At 37.2% G+C, this 25,402-nt stretch overlaps 1 protein-coding gene and 1 long non-coding RNA gene across 3 annotated transcripts in view; one reads left to right on the top strand and one right to left on the bottom strand.

Annotated features, from left to right (window-relative positions):
- The window catches only part of LOC120429820 (ceramide phosphoethanolamine synthase-like), a 39,542-nt gene extending 14,663 nt beyond the window's left edge, over positions 1-24,879 (top strand). Inside the window, exons 2-5 of the mRNA XM_039594879.2 lie at positions 5,787-5,991; positions 6,067-6,365; positions 6,446-6,612; positions 23,100-24,879. Of these exons, the coding sequence (XP_039450813.1) occupies positions 5,787-5,991; positions 6,067-6,365; positions 6,446-6,612; positions 23,100-23,576 (1,148 nt within the window). The 3' untranslated portion in view covers positions 23,577-24,879. The remainder of the gene's footprint in view (positions 1-5,786; positions 5,992-6,066; positions 6,366-6,445; positions 6,613-23,099) is intronic.
- Positions 18,547-25,402, bottom strand: part of LOC120429822 (uncharacterized) — a 29,543-nt gene continuing 22,687 nt past the window's right edge. Inside the window, exons 1-3 of one of the 2 annotated variants that reach the window (XR_005607489.2) lie at positions 21,559-22,887; positions 21,416-21,501; positions 18,547-21,352 (exon numbers count right to left, since the gene is read on the bottom strand). This is a non-coding gene — a long non-coding RNA (uncharacterized LOC120429822). Of the gene's footprint in view, positions 21,353-21,415; positions 22,888-25,402 lie in introns of those variants that run through there. The other variant, XR_008212638.1, reaches the window with a different exon arrangement.

Below are 25,402 nucleotides of genomic sequence, written 5' to 3'. Positions count from 1 at the left end.
GTATTTACTACGGGTTGCACATACACATAATGTTGGCTCATACTCTTTGCTCTTAGGCTTTTTCTTTATCTCCATTTACCTACAAGCGACAAACCCGGCGTGGCCGGCAGCAGCAAAGAGTTTCGAGCGATGCGGCGTTGTTGCAAGTTGCATTTCATGTACAGTAATTTAGAATGATAAACTGGACGAGACTTGTTTGACACATTTTAACATAATGAACTTAGAAATTTAGAATTTTATAATTAATTTTTTATTAGATATCATTTTTTTTGACTAAATTTCATGAAAACACTCGTTTGTATGGACAATTACTCATAGGGAAGGGATAGCAAATATGATTTTTTGTAAAGGACTGTACACTACAGTTTTGCCCCAGCAAAAAAGATAGGCGTCACACCTCGCGACACCCGAGGCGCCATTTGAATTTGCTTAGGCCGATTTTTTCTAAAAAATGCCAAATTTTGGAGGCCTTTACCGAGCTCCAGGCTGGCGCCAATGATATTAATAATGAACGCATCAGCTTTAGCAGTTTGCCTCAAAAAGTGTTTTTTTGAAAACAATAAAATGCAAAGCGCCAGCTCCTGTTACGTCCAATCAAGTTCATATTTCAAGGGATTTGGGCTCAGTACGCCCATTGGAAAAAAGCCCCTTGATGCCGGCCAATAAGTCATTTTTGTTGCATCCTACTGTCCACGTGGTGTAGCAAAATTTCCTAAAATTATAAATTTAAGAGGCAGTATTTGTAAATTCTGCTCGGATTGTTCTAGAGGTCGTATCGATGTGCTCCGATTTGGAAGAAACTTTTAGCGTTTGTTTGTCTATACATGAGAAAACGGGCTTCGAAGTTTGAGGTCCAAAAAACCTAAAAATTTTTAAAATTGCTCGCATTTCCGTAAAACTTCATCAATTCCAGCTCTCGTAGATGCATTTGAAAGGTCTTTTTAAACACTTCAAAATGGGCCATAGAATTCCAGGATAGGATTTTTCAAAACCCTAATATCTTTTCGCAACAGTCTCCAACACCCATACTCCTATACCGTCGCCGTCGTGCTAACTTGTCGTACGTGCATTTTGGGCCAAATTGAGTTAAGAACGCCATTTTGTGCATCTCACAATGCCACATCTTTTGACCTTCACAGATCCCCAAAATCCGATTTCAATCCTAAGATATTCAATGAAAATCAAAAATGTCACTTTTCATATAAAAGTAGTTTCAATTTTGTCGTGTTATCTTGTCACTCCCTGAAAATTGATGTAAGTGCGACAAAAGGCCAAAGTCAAAGAGCAATTCTCCACCAAAACCGGAAATGGATTTTATTTGAATTTTTTGATTTGGCTCAAACTTTGTGGGGACCTTCCCTATGACCAAATAAGCTATTTTGTGTCATTGGTTCACCCATACAAGTCTCCATACAATTTTGGCTGCTGTCCATACAAAAATGGTATGTAAATATTGAAACAGCTGTAACTTTTGAGTGAATTTTCTGATCAATTTGGTGTCTTCGGCAAAGTTGTAGGTATTGTTGAGGACCTTTGAGAAAAAAATAGGTACACGAAAAAAATTGCAGATGTTTTTATTGATCCTTTCACTGTAACTTGGATTTTACCCGCACTTTTGACAACAACATTTAAAAAAACTAGGCAACCAGCTTTTGTTTATTTACATTTCCAGTCGCAGTTTCCATCAAACTTGACTTTTCGCACTTTTAAATTGCGTTTGACAGCTGAAAAACGATCGGCAACCGCGGCTCGCTTTGACCTTTTTTAAGAAAATTTTAAATTTTCCAAGCCGGTTTGACAAGTCGCAATAGTGCGATCGGTAGCAATAATGCAGTGCGATGTCCAAGTTAGTGGGAATTGTGCAATAATCAACTTTTTTTTCACTAAAACTCAATTTCCCAAAATACGTATTTTTTTGATTTTCAAGATTTTTTGATTTGTTTTAGGGGACAAAAATCCGCAACTTTTGAGCCATAGAGAAACATGGTCAAAAAATCTGCCGCCGAGTTATGATTTTTTGAAAAAAATGTGATTTTTGGAAAAATCAAAGTTTTATGCAAAAACAAATTTGACATTTTTTAATGCAAAATTGAATTTGCAATCGAAAACTACTTTACAGATTTTTTGATAAAGGGCTCCGTTTTCAAGATATAGGGGAAATATACCCTTTCCAATCAAACACCTACCTTCGTCATATGGAGAGTTTGATGCTCGATTAAAGCTCCAAAAATACTATTTGGGCTATAAACTTACCAGCAACAGCACCGCCTCGAGTAAGCACTCAAATGTATGCCACTTATTGGCCAAAAAGATCACATTTAATGCACTTTTGATCATAATTTGTATTTTGCGAGACCACTTCTCATCATTTTGTTGGCACACACAGTGACACACACGAGAATCCCTCAAACGCCAAAATTAACTTTTCACTTTCGCTTACTTTTTCACGGCGCTTAAGATATGAAATTGCTTCCAACTACCGGCAACATGTTCTTTTGATCATTAGTAAGGCACTCACTTGAAGAATAATCCCGAAAAATGTAATAAATTAGCAAGCGCCATCAAAAAAACAAACGCGCCAAGTCGTTTGACGTTTCAATTTTCACTTTGCATTCCAATCGAAGGCTGAAGAAAACCGAGCGAGAGACGAAGGCAAAAAAGAACAAAGGCTGGCCGTCAACACCACCAGCAGCACAGCCAGCGATGCCAGGAAACTTTCCCTATAAATGCCACTTTTCGTGAGTGTTCGTTTGAACTGTCAGCGCAAATGGCAACACTCGACAGAGTGTTGGAAGAAAAAAGAACTAAGCCGATATTAGAAAAATGGGCGTGGCCCAATGCATTCGCCTCGATTAGAATACCCTTGGGATTTTTTTTGTTAAATGCTTGGTAAAGAAATAGAATAACTTTTAGTGAAAGTGAAAATAAACAGAAATGTTCACAAAAACTTGCTCTACTCGTTGGTGTACTTGGTTTTAGTAAAATTCAAGGGAGACTCTAGATTATCCAGCATCATTCAAACACGCCCGCTTATTAGGATTAAAATGGGTAGATTTCCCCTAGTCACGGAAAGTTTGATTTCAGCGAAATATTTGCAGTTTTTCGATTTTTCAAAATAGTGACCATGAGTGACCATTTCAAAAATATGTTTTTTCAAAGTTCAGAAAATTTGCTATAAAATTGTCTAAGAGACATTGAAGATTGGACCTCGGGTTGCTGAGATAGAGCCGCTTTAAGAAAAAGAAACACGAAAATTGAAGTTTTCTAAATCTCACCAACATAACCCACCATTTTCTAATGACGATATCTCAGCAACTAATGGTCCGATTTTCAATGTTAATACATGAAACATGCATAAAATTTTCCGATCTTTTCGAAAAAAATATTTTGAATTTTTTTATATAAAGACTAGCATTTTAAATGGGCGTAAAATTGAATGTTTGGCCCTTTTAAAATGTTAGTCTTGATCTAAAAAAAATAAAATATTTTTTTTTTTCAAAAATTTGGAGTTGTACATTTGATTGGAAAAATTGCTATTAAGAAGGAATTAAAATATTTTTTAACAATTTGTTGGATTAGGGGTGAAACAGGTTTTCGCCTACTTGATATACAGCATTTGACGTATTGATCAAAGTGTAAATAAGATCTATTTCTTTTTTCAAAAATGTTTTATTTAATTATTTTTTAAAACAAATTTACCACTCCAATACTTTTAACTAAAGTTTAGGGAAGGACGTGTAAATGAACAATCTCAAGCATTTTTAAATTTGGTTTTTCGTAAGTAGGTCGAATGAGCAATTCTCATTTTTTTTGTATTTTTTAATCCGGCTGAAACTTTTTTGGTGCCTTTGGTATGCCCGAAGAAACCATTTTGGATAATTAGTTTGTCCAACAAAGTTCATAAAAGCAAAATATAGAGAATTTTCTCAGCTTTTCAAAAATATTTTTTTCAAAGGTGGGCAAACATGGGCACTAAAATTATTGATTTATTTATTTACTTATTTCGATTCTGAGTTTACATCGGTTTTACATCAAAAAATGAAATTGAAAATTTTTGCGACCAATATTTCGATTTTTTGAAAAAATTGTATTGATTCAAAAAATCATAACTCAGTTAAAGATTTTTTGCCCATTCTGGAAATTTCTGAAAAGTTGGCATTTGATGTCCTTTAAAACATATCAGAAAATAAAAAAAAATTAAAATAGTGTTCTTTTTGCAGATCTAGTTTTAGTGACAAAAAGTGAAATTAAAAATCACCAAAAAAAATTATATCGTGTAGTCCATATCCTACAACTTTGCCGAAGACACCAAATCGATTAAAAAATTCCTTCGAAAGATACGATTTTTGAATTTTCACATATCATTTTTGTACGAACAGTTGCCAAATTTGTATGGAAAATTATATGAATGAACTAAAAATGCAAAATGACTTCTTTGGGCATACCGAAGGCACCACAAAAGTTTCAGCCGGATTAAAATATACAAAAAATAAAATTAAAGAAAAAAGACCGATTCCGTAGAGAACTGCTCCAATGCAAAGAGATCTTTGGTTATCAATGGCTCTTACGTCTTTTTAAGGGGTTACACACATGTAGAAAATCACAAAACTTCATATTACAGAAAATTTGCTAAATTCACTAAAAAGATGATTTTCAATCGCTCCTGAAAGTTTTGTGATATTTCATTACTGAACTGAGTAAGAGACGATTTAAGTTCACAATTTTGCCATGCGCAAAGCGAACTGTCAAACTTTGTGAACGTTTTTCTTTAAACACCGAGTTGATTTACGGTTGCCACGATATCTCGAGATGGGATGGACCGAATTGGCTGAAATTTGGGGTGTAACATACATTTATTTTTTTCTTTTTTAAAATAAAGTTTTTGAAAATCGACCTTCGTCATGCACACAGGACTGGTTTAACGAGTCTTTACCAAAATTTTGAGCTGATTTGGTCAAAGCAGTGTTGAGACGGCAATGGTACATCCAAATGTCTTCATATTTATTTTGTTAATAGATAAAAATGTATATTTTAATGCCCTGCAAAAACATTTCGAATAAAGTTTAAATGTGTGCTAAAACCAACCTCAGACATTTTTGACGATTTACATGCATGTAACCCCTTAAAACAAATCCAAGAAATGACCAAACATGGGACAAGTAAAAACATCAGGGCAGATCGACTTTTACTTTCCCACTTCATTGATCAAATATTTCGTCTCAAGAAACGCTAACCGTGGCCGACAGGATTTGAGCCCAGGCCAGCTGGGTTGAGAGGCAACCAAGCCGACCACTTGTTCAAGAGTTTCAATGAAAGCAGTTGTCAGTTAGTTGCCTATCATTGATTTTTAGAGAGATTGGAAAATATGTAGAAAATAAAATAAAATTGAGAAGTAACTAAAGGTTAGGGGTTAAAACATAAGACAAAGAAATCTAAACAAGCTTAATGCTTGTAAAGTTCCTAAAATGTAGAAAAAACACAAAACGAATGATTTATGTATTTTTGAAGATAAAAAAGCTTCTTAAAATGCTTAAATGTAGCAAAAGAAAACTTAAAAAACATTCTACAGCAAACGAATTTCAGTGCATTTTTTCTCTTAACACAAGGTCCAACGTACAAATAATATAAGGACACTCAACTTCAAAAACAATTTGCAAATCGCACGCGGCCTGTCTGCACTTTAATTGAAGTTCGATCACCCGTTGGTTGGTCAGTCAAGAACATGACTAACAAATTGAGAAGGGGGAAAATACCCTAATAACGCACTTCTCCGTTCCATTTCGCAGGTTATGCCTTCCTAGTCACCTGGATAACGGCGTTCGTGATGGTGGTGGTGCACGAGCGCGTTCCCGACATGAAAAAGTACCCTCCCCTGCCGGACATCTTCCTCGACAACGTTCCGCACATTCCGTGGGCGTTCCACATGTGCGAGGTAACCGGAACGTTGCTGTTCTGCATCTGGGTTTGCGTGCTGATTGTGCATAAACACCGGTAAGTCAAGTGAAGCGGCCACCGGCCGGCCCTAATTATATTACGTCTAATTCTCTTTCTCCCTTTTTTTTGCAGAATGGTTCTGTTGCGTCGGTTCTTTGCCCTGGCCGGCACCGTGTTCCTGCTGCGGTGCGTTACGATGTTGATTACGTCGTTGAGCGTCCCAGGGACCCACCTCGAGTGCACCAAAAACGACCACAAATTCGACGACAGCACGGCCGAAATTACCGAAATGATTTACCTGCGCGTGAGTCGGGCCTACACCATCTGGAGCGGGCTTGGAATGTCCATTCAGGGCGTGAGGACGTGCGGCGACTACATGTTCAGCGGGCACACGGTGGCATTGACGCTGCTCAATTTCTTCATCACCGAATGTGAGTGACCTTAACACCGAAAGCGGTGCTAGTTGTGGCGCGAATTTTAATCGTAATTGTTCATTCTTTCTTTCTTTTAGACACGCCACGTAATTTGTACTTTCTGCACACGTTGACATGGCTTCTCAACATGTTTGGAATATTCTTCATACTGGCCGCCCACGAGCATTACTCAATCGACGTTTTTGTGGCGTTCTACATTTCGTCACGACTGTTTCTCTATTATCACACGCTGGCCAACAATCAGGTGAGAATGCGCGCGGGGGCTTCCAAATGTTCGTAAACCTAGTATTGACTCGGGAAACTCCAATAAGTGGCTGAACAACATTTTATGGTTGTTGTTTGAACAGCTTTTGAAAAGCTGCTTTATTAGTTTGACTTGTTTTTACAAAACTATGGTTTAAAGTCAAACAACTATTAACCCTCTAAAACCGAGCTTTAATTGGGGGATGGCGCTGTCAGGGTTTGATCCCTGAATCTTCTACTGGAGGGGCAGAAGTCACGACCATTAAGTCATGGAGCTGGTTGTTTTATGTGACTTTTACAATGTCTTGATTTTTTTTATTTGTTAAGGCTCAATTTTGGCCCTTGAACTCCAGAATGGTCAAAAAATAAATATTTTATATACCAAAACTTTCTCAAGGATCTGGCCTACACGCCAGTGATGTTATGAATAAATACTGTAATGGCCAAAGTGCCTCAAAAATTGTAATTTTTGAAAAAAAAAATCTTTTAACGGGTAAATTCTTATTTAAAATTTAATTACAAAGCGACGCACAGTGTGGCAAATCATCAAATTCTCGAAAAAAACTTTTCCTGCTTTCTGGTTACATTTTAGAGCTTTGGTGTCTTCGGCAAAGTTGTTGGGCATGACAAGGTCCATCTAGTGGCATACCAGGTTAGTTCATTTTTTGTCCGCATAGGTGGCGCTGAAATCTAACTTTTTACCCTGAATGTTTAGAGGTTTGGTGTCTTCGGCAAAGTTGTTCAGCTTTCAATTTTGAGCAACTTTGTCGAAGACACCAAAATTTTTTGACAGCCCGGTAAAAAGTTACAGGCATTGCAATGTTATTAGAACACTGCGCGCGCGTATTTTACCTTCCCCATTCGGTGTATTTTGAAGAACATCCTAAAAATAAAATAAAACCTGTCCGATATTTGTCACCGTAAACATTATAAGGGATGAATCAAAATATTTTGTCGATCGGTCAAGCGTATCTTTTTTGAGAGATTTGTTGTCATAATTTTATACGATGTTGTTTATGGCCCTAAAAGAGCGCGCAGCTAGCAAAATCTAAACTTAGAAACATGTACCCTCCCTGTAAAGGCTTATGAATTGATCTTAGTTGAAAGGTTCTCCAAATCTCTGAATTGCAAATGTAACATCCTGGAGCAGAACTGTTAAATTCTAATAAACACCAATTGAATTGAATTGAATATTGTTTATGGTAAGTTTCTTAAACTAGATGGAATATGAAACGTGTATCTTTAATTTCTCAAAAACATGTCTTTAAAGACTAGTTGAAACATTCTTAAAACAACAAGTTACAACTTAGAACCAAATGTCTTTCTTCAATAACTCTAAAAACCTCTTGGAAAAAAACTACTGACCCTGATCAAAACCTAAAATTGCTCACCTTGTTTAAACAAGTTATCAAAGTAATACTAGTACCTTGATACTAGTTCAAGCGCCAAATCATGACAAATATCGAACATTTCTTTAAAAAATCCGAATCAGGTTTTTAAATCACTAAAAATATAAATTTGTTTATTTAAAAAAAATAGGCTGGTTAGGAAGTTGTTTAAAGTTTGTTTTATAAAAGATTCTCAATTAGACCATTCCCTCTATATATCCTGAGCGAGATTAAAGAACAAGGGAAATGCTTTATAATACCTTTCTCTTGTATCAATAACAAATTGCGGTATTCCCAGGTAACCCTTTAAAATTTGTCTTATCCCGAGCAGACGGAAATAACTTGGGAATAACATTTTTTGATATTTGAAAATACTAGGCCAATAACATTTTATGTTATTTATAACAAGATTTGTTATTTGTCGTTATCATTTTTTTGTTATTGGATTGTTATAATAATAACAGACTAATAACATTTGAAGTTATTCTTCGAACAAATCTTTGTTATTATTTTTTTGTTATTTTAACAACTAATCCGATCACCCCAATAACAGTTGGAGTTATTCTTCCGTAACAAAAAATGTTATTCCAAAGTTGTTTTGGCTTTCAACCAATATCAGACCTATAACAAATTTTGTTATTATAACATAAACTGTTATTAAACCCTTATGCAAAAATGGATTTTTCAAGAAGATTCCATAACACTTTCTGTTATTTTAACAGTATTTGTTATTGAAATGGCATGAATTTTGTTATTATCGTCTGCCCGGGATGGAATATTTAAGAGCAAAATTTGGTATCATACCAATTCCGGTATTTTTTTAGTATTACAGTCTTTTTTTTATCAAATTCCTCTGGAAAGATTAGATCATTAGTTTTGCGACAAAATCATGTTCTAAAGCAAATTTCAAAATTGACTTTGTTGATTATTTAATATACCCCGAAGATTTTTTTGAATCGTTGAAGATTCTCTGAATTGGAACACCAATTGTTGGTATTTTTGCAGTATATAAATAATTTTATCCAAAAATTTTAACGCATATATTTTTTTCTAATGACATATTTTGATTTGCGAGACATTTGATAGTTTTCTTAAAACTTTTGGTGAGCTTGTATCCAGTTTCATTTTAATTACTTTTGTTTGTAAATCTTAGTCATTCTCAGATGCTTGGCCATGAAAATACCAAATGGTATTACTTGTGCAAGTAACAGTGACCAAAATGTGCCCTTGGTTGCCTTGTACATGGTAAAATGCTATGAAATCACACCAAAATCATTTATGCGAAGGATCATAATAATATATATACTTTTTTTACTTTATCATAATAATACCAAAACTGATATTCTTTCAAATTTAACACCTAAACTCCCAAGCTCCTGACCTTTTTCTCGAGTTTGGAAGTTTAGGTGTTAATGAGTACTGAAATATAAATTATAGATCATTTGAGTGCCAAATGTTGCTATTTTGAAGATATGGCTTTATTTGAGACTTTTTGATGATTAAACAAGGGTTTTTATAGCAACAATTCAAAAATGTCTTTAAAATTAAAATGATATTGTTTTATACAAGAAATATTTATTTAAAAATCTTTTATTCACTGTCACTAGAAGAGCTTTCATCAGAGGTGGTATCCGACACAATTTGTTCCGCTGCTTTAAATAAAGCTATTACCTCTGGTGGGAATGGTTCACTTTTTCGAATTGGTAATACTCTCAAACTCGTGGGTCAGATGATATAAGTAAGGCGTGAAGAATGTTGGTGTTAGTGGCAGATCTTGAAATTTTCCGTGAGTGAAAGTCGCGATTGCTGTTGACAAAATAGGGATGATATAAACATATTTACTAGAAAAAAACACTCAATGTTACCTGCGATAATCCTTATTTGTTGCTTCTGAAGCTTCTTCTCCTAATTAGCCAATTGGAATCAGAAGAGACGAGATTACATCAGACCCATGCATCAACACTTTATGCACAGTAGTGGGCATTGAGTACCAAGAATATAACTCTACAAAGAGTTTAGCTGTATCCAAGGTATACTCCCGAAAGCGATCGATGTCAATATCATGCCCACTGGATAACGTCTGTTAACAAAATAAATTGAAATAAAACAAATTTCCCTAAATTGCTTAAAATTTACCTGCAATACAATTTTAAACCTGAATAGAAGGTTTTCATCAAGCTCAAGAATTTGAGCAGAAACTTCCCAATTGGCAAACACGATTTTTGCCGTTCGTCCAGTATTAGTAGTTCCGTAACCTTGTTTAGTTACATCTACAAGTATGCCTAGTTTTTCACGAAACTCCTTCTGAATTTTCTTTCGTCGCTCTGTAACAATATCTTTGTTTGCTTGACCTGGAAAAGAATTTACTATAAATATTATTTTACATTATAATTTGATGAACCAATACCAGTTGCAGCCCACAGCTGGATAGTTAACCTGTATGATACATGAAGGATACACTCAAGAAATCTTATCCAAGCATGAAGTGTCGAAAGGCCCAGGTTAAGATTTTCGTGATTTTGTATGTCTGCTCTTAGAACCATATCCAACTTGTTAAAATCTTTTGATGTTAAACCACAAAGATAGCATCTTTGCGATCCAGTGCTTGTGACAGCGTTACATACTTTTCCGTCAACCATAGTAAACATCATTTTGTAAGATACATTGATGGTTTTATCATTTATTGATGTTTTTAGTGGGATGAGATTTTCAATTTGTTTATCCATCATTGATTTTTTAAACCGGGTTAGCTCGTCTATTTCTTTTTCCAATTTAAACTCAATTGGACGACAGTAACGCGTCGAGGACGGTCGAGGATTTTGCCAGATTATTGTTCCGTGTGATTCCATTCTAATTGGTACTATTGATGATATAAAAATGTGTGAATCATCGAATGGTTTATCAGCAAACGTTTGCTGGGAACTTGGCTGAGTCGTGCCATCCATGCCCCATTTTGAAATAAGTGTCACATTGCTTAAAATTTTATTCGTATGTGTGTCCAAAACAGGTTTTTGAGACAGCAGAATCCGTTGTGCCGTATGGTCTAGTAACGATTGTAATTCAATCTCTGCTCCCTTTTCGTTAATTTTAATTGAGTTTGATCTTGGATAGCACTCTTCTTTTGCTTTGGCTACAACTTTGTAGGGCGGAAACTTTTGCTTGTCGATTTTTCTTAAATCATTGTAATCATCCACAGTTAACTTGGTTTGAACATAATGTGATAAGGCTTCCGCCCCAGTCAACATTTTTGGTACATTCTCAATATTTTTCATTGCTGTCAGGTATTTACTTGCTATCTCCGGATGCTCACTAATCTTCTTAACCAGCTTGCTTGCATCAACAAACCCATCTTCACGCAGGTTCATCTGGGTCGCGAATCCCAGTTTTTTTGATGAATTGTTTGCTCTAAGTTCTGCAGTTTTAAGCCGTTTCGCGGTTGGTGTACACTTGTCGAAATCTTTTTCCGGTCGACCTTGATTATCGGAGTACTTTTTAAATCCAATTGATGAGGCCAACCACTCTTTGTTAGCCGAGATGAACATCATGTACGTACGAGAAGAGTCTTGCCACCGCTCATTAAAATCAGTCATGAAAAGGTATATTGCTCTCTTCAAATTTTTGGCTCGGCCTTTTGTACAATGAGTGAGATTTGAAATAAAATTTTCCAGAATAGTTGGCTGCTCTTCGGGATCCGAGTTGCCATAATTGATTTGCTCGCAAAGGATTTTTCTCGTTATAAAAATATCAGCTCACCTCCGTGTACGCACGAGAGCAAGCAGCAGTCAAGTGCTCTGTGCTCCATCGTTTTTTCGATTTTTTTCGCCGTAGTTTACCGTGATTAGCCGCGAGTTTGCTCCTGCAGCATGCCAAAGGCCGGCCGTGGCCGTGGCAGTTCGAGTGCGGCCTCGAAAAACCCGCGAAGTTCGTCTACCGGCCGTGTGCAAAAAGGTAAACAAACCAACGCCGTGTCGGCCGCCATCGCGCAGGGGAGCGTGAGCGCAGATGGAATCGACAAAAAGTTACTACATCCCGGGTATGTTCCGAGATCACCAGTGCGAACCCGTTCCGGTACTTCCGGTGCCACGACCAGTGGCACATCAACATCCGCCAACATCCCCATCAGGAACGAGTTCCAGATGCTGAGCGACGACGAAGAAAACAACACCGACGGTAGCAGCACTACCGACGACGACGACGACGATGGTGGTCGTGCACGGAAAAAAGTGCCGACGTCAAAAAAGAACAATTCTCCAACGGAACGAAGACCACCTCCAATTTTTGTTTTGGACACGTTGGCGGACGATGTTGACGAGTTGCTGGAAGGCCTCGGATATTGTCTGAAAATCGGTAAGTCGGCAGTGCAAGTGATCACACTGAACAGAAAAGATTTTGACCTGGTGCTTGAAGAACTGAAGCGTAGCAACTTCAACTTCTACACATACGACCCAGAGAAGCCCCCTGTTAAGGTCGTCTTGCAGGGTTACCAAGACCGTCCGATCGCCGACCTGAAGCGACACCTCTCGAACGCCGGAATAAAGCCACGGGAGATAAAAGTGCTCTCGCGAAAGACAACAGTCACAGGTACACACACCCTGTACCTGTTGTACTTCGACCGCGGCACCGTCAAGATCCAAGATCTGCGGCGGACTAAGACACTGGACGGTTTTTGGGTAAACTGGCGGTTTTACACCAAGAACCCGACAGACGTAGCGCAATGCCACCGTTGCCAGAAATTCGGCCACGGCTCGCGGAACTGCAACCTCCGGCCCCGCTGCGTGAAGTGCGGTGAGTCACACCTCTCGGAGGCGTGCGCACTGCCACGAAAGGCGGACTTGGGGGAAAATGCAGAACAAACTAAGCCGCGCGTAAAGTGCGCGAACTGTGACGGCAACCATACCGGCAATTACCGCGGATGCGTCGCGCGCAAGGCTTACCTCGAGGAGCAGGAAAAGAGGAAGAAGAAAGCAGCAGCGTCCCACTCTCCTCAGCGAAGTACGAGCGCAGCCGTTCCTGCAGCTGGGCAGCGTACGGTTCCAGCGGACAACCCAGCGATCCCTCCTGGATGGGGGCGTTCGTTTGCCAGCGTGGTCGCTGCCGGTAGCGGCGATGCGGCCCAGCAAGGAGTCACCGGGGAAGATCTCTTTACCCTGCCGGAGTTCTTTGCTCTCGCGGGGGAGATGATGACGCGGTTTCGGAGCTGCCGTAACAAGGCGGAGCAATTTCTGGCCCTCGGGGAGCTGATGATCAAGCACATCTATAATTGATATTATTTTTGTCTGTGATCTAGTTTTAAGCTTTCTCTCTATCTATCCTTTTCCCATTGCACTTTCTGTAAGTTTTTTGAAAACTTTTTCTTACTCTTGTCTATTCCATAGTTATAAGTAATAATTTTTCGATTGAATTACGATGTAAATTACAGCTGAAAGGAACACCAAAACTCTGTTGTGTACCTAAATGAACTCATTGTAAATTGATTATTCACAAATAAAACCGAATTGAATTGAATTGAAAATATCAGCACAGTTTGATTCTGGTACAAAACAACGAAATAGAAGACGAGCAATTATGTTAGGAAAGTTTAAAAATATATTCAAAAAAAAAAAAAGAAACCAATATTTAAACAATAATAACTTACATTATGACATATTATGCCGTTTGGCGATTCTGTTTTCATGTTTGGTAGAAGTTTGGAAATTTAGAACAAAATACCCAAATATTTTTACTGATTCTATTTTCAGGATAAGATCAGTTTCGGAAAAATGGTTCCTGACCATCGGAAATGTTCCGGGGTTTTTGGAGGTAGTTTTTTTTAATGTTTTTCTGCAGATTGAGGTGCTTGAAAACATGATCGGTTTAATCTCAATGAATTCCATAATTATCTAAAAAAATAATTCTCTTGTATCAAACAACAACAACAGACATTTTTTGGAGATCTCCAAAAAATGTTTTCTTTAGTTAATTATGGAATTCATGGAGATTGAACCGATCATGTTTTCAAGCACTTCAATCTGCAGAAAAACATTTGAGGGGTTACATAAATGTAGAAAATCTCAAAGTATCATATTACAGTAAATTCTTTCTTTCTAAAGATGCTATCCAAACACTCCTGAAACATCCATGAAGAAATTTAATGATTTGAGTAAGTAATAGATGATTTGAGTTTGAAATTTTGCCTTGTTCAAAGTGGACTGTCAAACATTCTGAGCGTTTTTTTTTTCGAAACACCGAGTTGATTTACAGGTGCCACGATATCTCGAGATTGGATGGATTGAATTGCCTTAAATTTGAGGTGAAGACTCTCAAGACATATCCCGTGTACATGACGAAACCCGATTAAAAAAAATAATTTTTCCAAAAAGTAGTAAATCTAAAACATATTTTTTAAATGAAAAACATGAAAATATTTTTATCTTTTTTTTAGTTAACTTTTTGAAAATCGGCCTTCGTCATGCACACGAGTCTTCACCAAAATTTTGAACCAATTTAGTCAAAGCAGTGTTGAGATATCGTGGCACCTCTTTTTTGAAACTGCTAACTTTAAATGGCTGTATCTAGGTCATAATTCAACCAAATGCCTTCAAATTTATTTTGCTGTTTCAAACGAAATTTCACATAAATCAACAATGGAGAGTTGCTTGTTAAAATCTATTCGAGCTATTTATTACTTTGAAATAGTCAAAAACACTATATGAAAGCTGTAATCCATGATTAAAGTTCTGATAAGCCGATAATATAAATGGACCGAGAAAACTTATTTTTAAAATAATCATAGGTTCAATAATTAATTTTACAAACTGTTTATAAAATGTTGTGGATTGCGTATTAATTGAACTATTATCAATTGTTTTTATTCAGTTATTCTAAGTATAGCTCATTTTCTAGTTGCTAGAATTTATTGCCCAATCTTTTTAAAATAAATAAAACACATTACCAGATGGTGCCCGTGAAAAAAGAGTATAAATTTTCAATAGGATAAAATATCATAAAAGGAATGCTTACTAATAATTCTTTAAGCAATATGTTACTTTTACGAAGCCATAGTGGGGCTTTGTAATCATTCAATTCATGAAATAATAGAAGAAAAAACTTGGGATTTACTAACATATTCAACTTGAAAATCAATCAAATTGATATAAATGTTAGAAATGGTAAAATGTTTGATCCCACAACATTGTATTTGATGAAGATGTCATGTCTTTTTTAAGTAACAATGTTTTTGTTATTTTCCTTAACTATTTTTTTATGTTTGAAAAATTTCCGTAAAAAAAATAAAAAATAGCTGGCCACATTTTTCAAATAAAATAAATGCGTTGCAATGGAGGGTACGCATTTTTCAACAAAGAAAATTCTTGAAATCATCAAAAAAATCATTTTAAAATAACGAGTTTGCAAAAAAACCCTGAACTTTTGCACAAAATGGTTTTTCAATCAATCCATGATTTTAGTTTATAACTTTCCTCTTCGAATTGAAAAAAAAAACGGTATATTTAAAATAGTGAATTCCTTAAACCTTGAATTTTGTTCTAATTCATGAACACAATTAATGATTTGGGAATCGAATCTTTTCTTTTTTTGATAAAAAATAAAGATAATGATAATAATGGGTCGCAAAACGAAAACAAAAATTTGTTAATTTTATTCAGTTAGATTGTAAAGTTGTAAAGTTATGTTTAATTAAAAAAATAAGAAACTATGGAAAATATGTGCAAAAGTTAGGGTTTTTTCTCAAAATTTATTTTCCCTAAAAGAGCACGCAGCTAGCAACATCTAAACATAGAAACATGTACCCTCCCTGTAAAGGCTTATGAATTGATCTCAGTTGAAAGGTTCTCCAAATCTCTGAATTGCAAATGTAACATCCTGGAGCAGAACTGTTAAATTCTAATAAACACCAATTGAATTGAAAAATGTGCAAAAGTCTAGACATATTATATAGAACTGTTTGCGAAGTCTTTGTTATAAACGTAAAAAATAATTTAAAAATTAAAGACTCTCCCACAAAGTTCAAAAAAGAGTACCTAAAGCTAGTTTTTGAAAAAGAAGAGTACGCAATTTTTTCGGCTCAAAAAGAGTACATGTATCGGCTCCCCTCCACTAACATTTACACACAAAATCCTCTATAATAACTCATAGCTTTAAGAAAAAAGCCAGTACCGAAAAGGACCTAATAAAAATAATTTAATGAAAAAAAGAGTACATGTACTCAACAAAGAGTACTTCTGGTAAAACTCAACACATTCAAATATCAAATTCAATGTCATGATCACGTAAGTCCATGTTTTGGTCCATTTGCAGTGTATTGCTTCTTTGATTTCCAAAAGTACCAGATTTATGTTTTCGAGGCAAAACTCCATAAATACCAATCAAGATGAAATTTGCTTAGAAGTTAGTTTATATGTTTCTTAAACACGAGCAATAATCAGTTCAAAACATTGCCACAACTCCGAGTTCTTGTGTTATCATGGGCACACAGATAGATCTTTGAATTTGTTCTAGGCAGCAAATCAAGTGTAACTTTTAGACATACCGTCAGTGGGAGTGACTATGGGTCAAAAAACGATGCACCTCTCGTAATTTTTCAATAACAAAAACAATTTAAATAACAAAGAAAATCTTTTATGGTAGAATTGATCTTAGATGGTTTACTAACATTTTTTTTCCAAAATATGGTGTAATTTGATAAACTCTACCTTAAATGGCAATCGCTTGAAAATTGACCTAATTGGGTCAAATGAAACTAGAATGATGCTCAAATACAAAGATATGGCAAAACAAGTCATCAGTGTTTCTTGTTCGAGGGAATCGTATTGACATGCTAAAATGTTTGAAGTAGAGTTTTTCAAACATTTGGGTACTTTTTGATCAATTCCAACAAATAATTTAAAAAGTTGATTTTTCGAGAGGTAATTTTTGGCCATAACCGTACCTCAACTTTAGACAGCTCATTTCAGTTTCAGGTACTTCACCTGAGAAATGGTAAAATCCGTAAAAAATACTTTGACCCAATCTCACCCCCCAGACCCAATGTCACCCCCATTGACGGTACTCAAAATGACTATAAAAGTTAAAATGCAATGACAAATTCGTTTTGCTTGATCAAAGTTAGGAAGCCCTGGCATTTTTTTATGAGACCTTAAGACCAAGTAAGGATTGCCGCGGACAAATTTGTTTCATATATCAAGTATCTGCAATTCGTTTTTATAGTTATGATATTCTATTTTTAACAAATATAATGGACATCACACTCCCTCAGACCTGCTGAGGACTTTTCAAAAGTATGGAGTCGCATGGTGTTTCACTTTCCTGATTATAAATCTTGTTGATTTACCTCCAGTACAAAATTAAATATGACTTACCCGAGGCTCCAGCACAAAGTTCAAGGTTCTCCATTATTCACTGTTAACAAAGTATTATTTCACGAAATATTACGAATATAATTACAAATTAAACATCAAACACGTGATCAAGATGCGCACGCTTTAAAGTGCATTGCTAAGCAAAAAACTAAACTGAAATGACAATCACATCATCTCACTAATACACTCAGTGATAATGGATAATATGTGTGCGTGACTCCAAACGAGCTGTACATTATTCAAAGTCGTAGGGGAGCAGCATGTAATTTCACCGATTACTTATTGCTTGTATATCCGATTTTTGACGATCAAATGACGTGAAGTTCAAAAAAGTTTTAATTTAACGAAAACGCATATGAAAACGTAATCTTGACAAACAAAATACGCGCGCTGTGTTCTAATAACATTGCAATGCCTGTAACTTTTTACCGGGCTGTCAAAAAATTTTGGTGTCTTCGACAAAGTTGCTCAAAATTGAAAGCTGAACAACTTTGCCGAAGACACCAAACCTCTATACAGTCAGGGTAAAAAGTTAGATTTCAGCGCCACCTATGCGGACAAAAAATGAACTAACCTGGTATGCCACTAGATGGGCCTTGTCATGCCCAACAACTTTGCCGAAGACACCAAAGCTCTAAAATGTAACCAGAAAGCAGGAAAAGTTTTTTTCGAGAATTTGATGATTTGCCACACTGTGCGACGGCTCCTGTTACGTTCAATCAAGCTCATGTTTGGAATTTGGACTCAGTGCCAGTGCGCTCACCGGAACAAGCCCATTGTTCCATTCTAATGTATGTTTGTATGTCGTTAAATTTCCAATAAAAAAAACTCCTTATGTTTATACATCAACAATTTTGTAATTGTCTGTTCTACCACTGTGTAGAAAATTGTTAAACTCTCAAAAATAACCAGTTAAAGTTAAAATAACACAACATTTAAAAATGAAAATTTTTGTTCTAAATGAAAAAATGCCGTTCAGGGTTTATGTAGATTCGGAAAGTACATTAAATCTGGAGCAACATTTGAAAGGGGCGGTACGACATTGCTCTTACGGCCTTTCGTCCCATTTAAACGCGTGTAATGAAAGGCCGTAAGAGCAATGTCGTACCGCCCCTTTCAAATGTTGCTCTGGAAATATCCCTTGAAATGACATGTTCCAAAAATGGACAATTAAGTAACGTAAAATGGCAGATAAGCCGGGACCGTGGTGTAGGGGTAAGCGTGATTGCCTCTCACCCAGTCGGCCTGGGTTCGATCCCAGAAGGTCCCGGTGGCAAATTTTGAGACGAGATTTGTCTGATCACGCCTTCCGTCGGATGGGGAAGTAAATGTTGGCCCCGGTCTAACCTAGCGGTTAGGTCGATAGCTCAGTCCAGGTGTAGGAGTCGTCTCCCTGGGTCCTGTCCCGGTGGAGTCGCTGGTAGGCAGTTGGACTCACAATCCAAAGGTCGTCAGTTCGAATCCCGGGGTGGATGGAAGCTTAGGTGTAAAAAGAGGTTCGCAATTGCCTCAACAATCAAGCCTTCGGACACCTAGTTTCGAGTAGGAATCTTGAAATCGGGAACGCCAAGGCAATGCTGTAGAGCGAATAATTTAATTTTGATTGAAAATGGCAGAGTTTTTAATTTTTTTTGTGTTTTTTATCGATTTTTCATCAATTGTTTCAATATTTTTAGCACGCCATCAAATCGGGCGTCCAATTTTACATAATAGTAGTTTATGCAACAAGTTGCAAAAAGAGGATTTTTTCAGCACGAGTCGTACATTTATCCAACGAGGTTCACCGAGTTGGATAAATACGAAGAGTGCTCAAAAAATCAAGTTTTGCAACGAGTTTCATACAACATTTTTTGCGATTCCAAAAAACACACACTGAGTGAAATTTTATGTCAAATTTTCATGTATTTTGTCAATACATCGTTTCAATCAAAAAAATGTTAAAAAGTGTTACTTTTCAAAACAAGTGCTGAAAAGTTCAACTTTTCAGCACCCATTTGAGTGCTGAAAAGTAGAACTTTTCAGCATTTATTTTGAAAAGTGTTGCTATTCGATTCTGTTATTTTTGGTACAGAAAAGTAAACTATTTCGTCGTTCAAGAATGACAGGAAAAGTAAGTAGTTTCACGACGGAATTGCAAAAAAGTCCCTTTGACACCAATTTTCTATATCAACACCTTTTCAGGCTGCAAATTATAAAAAAACATGTATCGTTTCGCATGTTCAAAAATTGAAGGGATCGCCCTTCCGTCTCAAGATATTAAAAAAAACGTACCTCGGATTCGTGATCAGGGACAAATGTTAACCCTTCGGACAAAGTTTCACGCAAATCGAAGATGGGTCGGGGCAACTGTTGTGTGAGTTGGCGGAGAAAACCCCAGTGTTAAAAATTTGGACAATAGTTTGTTTGCTCGCAAATCGTTTGCGAAACGGATATTTTAACTGTAATGAATTATGCTCGTAAAAACAGAATTTCTATTCGAGTTTTTGTATTTTGCTTGTTTTAAATGTTTATGAGTTTGCAGCAATTTTTTGGATTAACTAAGTGAAACATAAATAAAATTCTATTATTGTTCAAAAAATATTATGAAGATCTGTGAAAAATGCATGCCACCATTGGGTGATTATGATTAATAAGGTTTTGAAAAGTGTAAAATAAAATGTTACAGTTTAAAATAGCGCAAAGAACCCTAAGTCGTAGTTTCAGTTAAACAACGAAGTCAAATAGAGTACAATCAATTCAAAAATTTGCCCAAAATCTTAAAAAAAATCTAGAGCCTCGTATGGTTAATAGGGTGGGTACGGATTTTGAAAAGTTCTCAAATCAAGTTTTGGTGTGGTTCCTCTTATAGGGCATACCCAAAGGGACTCTCACGCCAAATTTCAGCTCATTTGGTTGAAAACTGGCTTGTCTCAAGCGGGTTCAAGTTTACATGGAAATTACTATGGGAAATTTTGAATTTTCATTCATTCGCTCCTACAGGCCTGGGGAAAACATGTAGAAACTTCTAGGATGGCCAGAAATGAGCGGAATCGTCTGGAGAACAACTTTCCCTAAGGGACCAGGTCGATTCGTTCAACCCCCATCGAGCTCAACGGCAATACATCCGGGGTTTTCGGAACCAACGGTTTTCCCCAGAAAAGCATCAAATTTTCCTTAGCATGCTATGAATGCTTGATGAAAACCGCGACGCCACGTGTCAAACAGCTACCACGTGATTGTAAAATTTGCACCATAAAAGTTTTTTTTTTATTTGGAGGTTCAGAATACAGCTGAATGGTATCCTGATCACCATAAATGATAATTCTATGGTTCAAAAAGTAATAAAAAGTAATTTTTTATAGGCGATGCTAGTCCACGTGGTAGATGTTTGACATGTGGCGTCGAGGTGTTCATCAAGCATTCATAGCATGCTAAGGAAAATTTGATGCTTTTCTGGGGAAAACCGTTGGTTCCGAAAACCCCGGATGTATTGCCGTTGAGCTCGATGGGGGTTGAACGAATCGACCTGGTCTCTTAGGGAAAGTTGTTCTCCAGACGATTCCGCTCATTTCTGGCCATCCTAGAAGTTTCTACATGTTTTCCCCAGGCCTGTAGGAGTGAATGAACGAAAATTCAAAATTTCCCATAGTAAATCCCATGTAAACTTGAACTCGCTTGAGACAAGCCAGTTTTCAACCAAATGAGCTGAAATTTGGCGTGAGAGTCCCTATGGGTATGCCCTACAAGGGGAACCACACCAGAACTTGATCTGAGAACTTTTCAAAATCCGTACCCACCCTAATGGTTAACTTTCTCATATTTGAAATGAAAACAAAATTGTTGCCGAGATTGTTGGGTTTTTTTGTATCGTTTATTCCAAACAATTCAAATATCAATACAAATCAATATATTACAATTCATTAATATGATAAATCTTCAAGTCTTCAAACATCCGCTGCAGCCATCGTGCGTCTTCGCCATCGTGCTCCTTCGCCATCGACCTAATCGTCCAGTCGGCCTGTTTAAAGTAGAGCATTGAATTAGTTACAGTTGCTTCTATTTCTATTGAAATTTTCATTACCTTAATCTTCTCAACATCAAATATATTCATATGGTCAGTAGTATCATCATCTCCACGTCATCATCGTCATCCTCAAAAAGTACAGTCTGTAATGCAAAATGCAGTTGTAGTTTTCAATTAAATTTGGTTTTATTTATAGTTACCAATTCTATTTATTGCACTAAATATCTCCAATCGTTCCAATCCAATTAACGCAAATCATCATCAGTAAGCAACAGAGAATCGCTCATGAAACAAGAAACGTGAAACTGCAATTAAATAATAACAACAAAAATTAGTTAAACAAAAACAAGCAACCCTAGAGCAATGCAGCACATCGAGCCTGTAAACAAATATTTCAAACACATTGCCGGCTTGGAATACTTCAATCGAAGCAACCATGGCAATGTGTTTGTACCTGAATTTTGACAGACGTAACACCAAAAATATTTTGTATCAAATTTGGAATTTGGTGGTGGCTCCGGAACCACTTCCGGAGGAATTTCGACCGAAACGGAGTACGAACATTGTCCGGGATCATCTAGAATTTGAGGAGAATTAGTTTCTAAATTTAGATTTGTATGTTCCGAAAGTGGTTCCGGATCGTTATCTGAAAGAGAGATTTCAATTTTACATGAATTTAGGTCAGCGGGCGGTTCCACGGTGGAAACCACCTCCGCCGTTGGGATCGAAAGCGTATTTGAGTCGTCGTCGGTCTTCGGTGGCTCCGATGCCGGATCCACCGATTTTTCGGAAATTTCCAAATCGCAATTCATCAAATTTTGCTCCTCTATCGGTGGATCCGGCATTGGAACCACCTCCTCGAATGTCGTCGTTGCAACCTGTAAAGAAAAATTTATTTCTGCGGGCGGTTCCGAGATGGAATCCGCCGCAGTTATGTCCAAACAGTTATTTAATGAAATTACAATTACCGACGGCGACTCCGGAGCCAAATCTGCCGGTTTGTCAGAATTGTCAAAAGAGTCATCATATAAATTTGGTTCGACAACCGGCAGATCCGGTTCCGGAATCTCCGGCTTGGCATCGACCTGTCCGCTACTCGCGACCCGGTTAAGTTCCGTCCCCCCCGTCTGCATATCCTCCTCCAGAGTAGCCGTGGCCGCTCTACGCCCATTTCGGCGAGACATTTTCGCTCCCATCGCGATGGTTCCTGAAACGAGAAAGAGAGAAAAATTAGTAGCGTCCGTTCACTACAACCTCTCAAGCGGGTATGGCTGGTTGGGGGGTCTGCACTCGACCACTATAACTTTTCAGCCTGTTGATTTGTTGATTTCGGGTAACTATGGCTACCATGGTTACGGCTGGCCGTGGTGATCGTTGTTTTTTTCGAGGGGTGGATTTTGGTTGGTTACTACGATCAGTGATCGGGATTTTCTGGGAGTTGATTTTTAAATGTCAAAAATTTGTTTTCATAGTTTTGTTTTAGCATTTGACCATTCGACCGAATCCGGAAGTGTGTCTGTGTGCTTGAGGTAATCCTGTTTAATTTCTCCTTTGTTTTTTTTCTCTGAGAGCATGCCACCAACTTTTTTGTATAGAGTGTGGACATTGTCATGCTTTGTAAATAAGGCTTGAAATTTGAATTTTCGTTCTTTCCGGGAAACTTAAACTTTTAGGATCCGGCTACCTCAATAATTTCAACGAATAATCCCAAAATACAATTTTGTTCTTCTCCCCTCGCCAGGCACTGATGTCGCACGACTCCCGCACCAAGCACTGGTTCCCGATGTTCTCCTACTTTGAAAGCTCGGTCGACGGCATCATCCCGAACGAGTTCGACACCGTTTCCGGCGTGCTGTTCAAGCTGTTTGAGTGCGTGCTGTACGTGAAGGACGTGTGCATGCTGACGGCACGCCGCTTCTGGATCGCCCACGGTAACATCGAGGCGCTGCGGGAAAAGCAAAAGCACTTTATGGCCAGCAATTCGCCGCTTTTGTTCGCCAACAACCTCAACCGGAGTAATGGTGGCGCTGGAACTGGGGGAGGGAGTGGGACGACGGAGCAGCAAAAGGGGACGGCGCAGCCCAAGTGTACCAACATAGAGGCGGACATTGACGCGAGCTTGAAGCGAAAGACGTACAGCAATTCGCCGAAAATGAAGTCGGTCAACGAGGGTGGTAAAGATACAGTCGATGATGGGGAGGACAAGAAGCAGCTGTAAGATTAGGAAAGTAGTTGGACACATGATGGTAGTTAATTTATTCATTATTCGTTAACTCTAAGTCTTGTTAGGTGATTTGAAGACTAGTAAAAGTTTATTACTATCCTTGAAATTGTTGTACACAAGTGTGATATTATTTCGTCGGAAATAAGTTGCTTTCGAAATTCATTTTCATAACCAAACCGTTATTCATGTCTGCTGGCAATACTGTTAAACATGATCTCCAAAGAATAAAAAGCAAATCAAACGTACAGTCGAATGTTTCTTCCACTAAAATTATAAAAAAAAACATTTTTTTCTTTTATCAAACGTCCTGATTCTTGGCTATTGCTCATTCAACTCATCAGAAAAAAAGTAGATTTAAGACAAACTCGAACAAAACAAAACATAGTATTATATAGCAATGCAAACTGACACCAGACAGCCAAATACTACAAATTTCTCTCTGAGCTGGCACGCTGTTTGAGTAATTTTGGATTAAATAAAAAAACTGTAAATATAGTAAAGTTATGACATATTAAAAGTTACTTTTGAGCTCTCGTGCAAAGATTATAAAGTCAGTCCAAAAAAAACAAGCACTCGCGTGTGTTCACAAATCAGTAAAAAGAGGCTTTTGGTTATTACACAGTATGTTTCGGGAGTGTTTGCTAAAATCTTTTAGAAGCAGTTTCATAAATTTGTACTAAAACATACATGAATCCTGTTGAACAATGATTAACATAACAAAGTAGTTAAAACAAGCCGACCACCAACAAATAATCAAAATCAACCACATAACCAGTTTTACTTTGACGCACGAGAAGATATAGAACAAGATCTAGTCCAATGCAAATATTTATTAGCAAGAAACCACAAACTCTTGGTGCACCATCGCCGCGCGTTGATTTATACCTAGAGCTACTTGCAAGCAAAAAAGCGAAAAAAATCTTCTTCCCCGCGATGAAACATTACACAGAGTTTAAGACTTTTTACATGCCGACTGAGAAGAATACTTTTAAAGGATCGATCCCCCCCCCTCGTAACTTGTAACTTCCCGCGCTATAACCAAAACGCAAACCACAACCAGAGATTGCGTGGATCACGAAATGCAGAGTGACCGCCGCCAAGACACGCGCACATTCGCGCTAGCGAGATAGTGTTTAAGCAAGAAAGGATGAAAAATTGTTGATTTCTGTTTTCTCTAATATTTCTCCCAATGCAAGGGAGGAGACCTCGTTTGGTGTTTAATGGATAAGCTAAAAGACAGAAATTTGCTGATCAAAATATTGAATAAATGTCTTCAAAGGGTAAACATTAAATCAAACGGTTGTTTTATTATTTCGTTTTTATCACATTCCATATTAGAAGTCCAGTGAAAGTAGCGGGGCCGCACGGTTGATTGTTGACCTTTTTCTGGCTTGTTCCCAATAACAGTTGAACCAAACTTGTTCTCGACTAGAACAGAACACTGATGAAGTCTGCAAGTAGTAGACGAAGTACGTAGGTAAGTACTATCTGTCAAGATATTGAAATATATAGCGGAGTTAAAACAAACTACTCGTCTCTTTGTATTCATAATATTATGCAGTTTAGAAAAGTACTTAAAAAGTTATGCTAAAAAACGATTTTAACAAAAGTCCGAAAGATTGTAAAAATGGTGGTTTTTGTAAGAAAACCCATACACATACATACATTTTTAGAAAGATGTTAAAAGTCCTTTCCAATGAGCTTAAACATCGTAGATCTGACAACCCTATCAAAAGTTATGAGTACTTAAGTGTTATTTATACTCTTTTAGAGACCGGATCTAATATATTTCGATAAGAACGATGGCTGGATCAATCATG

The sequence above is a fragment of the Culex pipiens genome, chromosome 3 (genome assembly GCF_016801865.2).
Source record: "Culex pipiens pallens isolate TS chromosome 3, TS_CPP_V2, whole genome shotgun sequence".
NCBI classification, from domain to species: Eukaryota; Metazoa; Arthropoda; class Insecta; order Diptera; family Culicidae; genus Culex; species Culex pipiens.
This window is presented reverse-complemented; position numbering and strand designations above follow the sequence as displayed.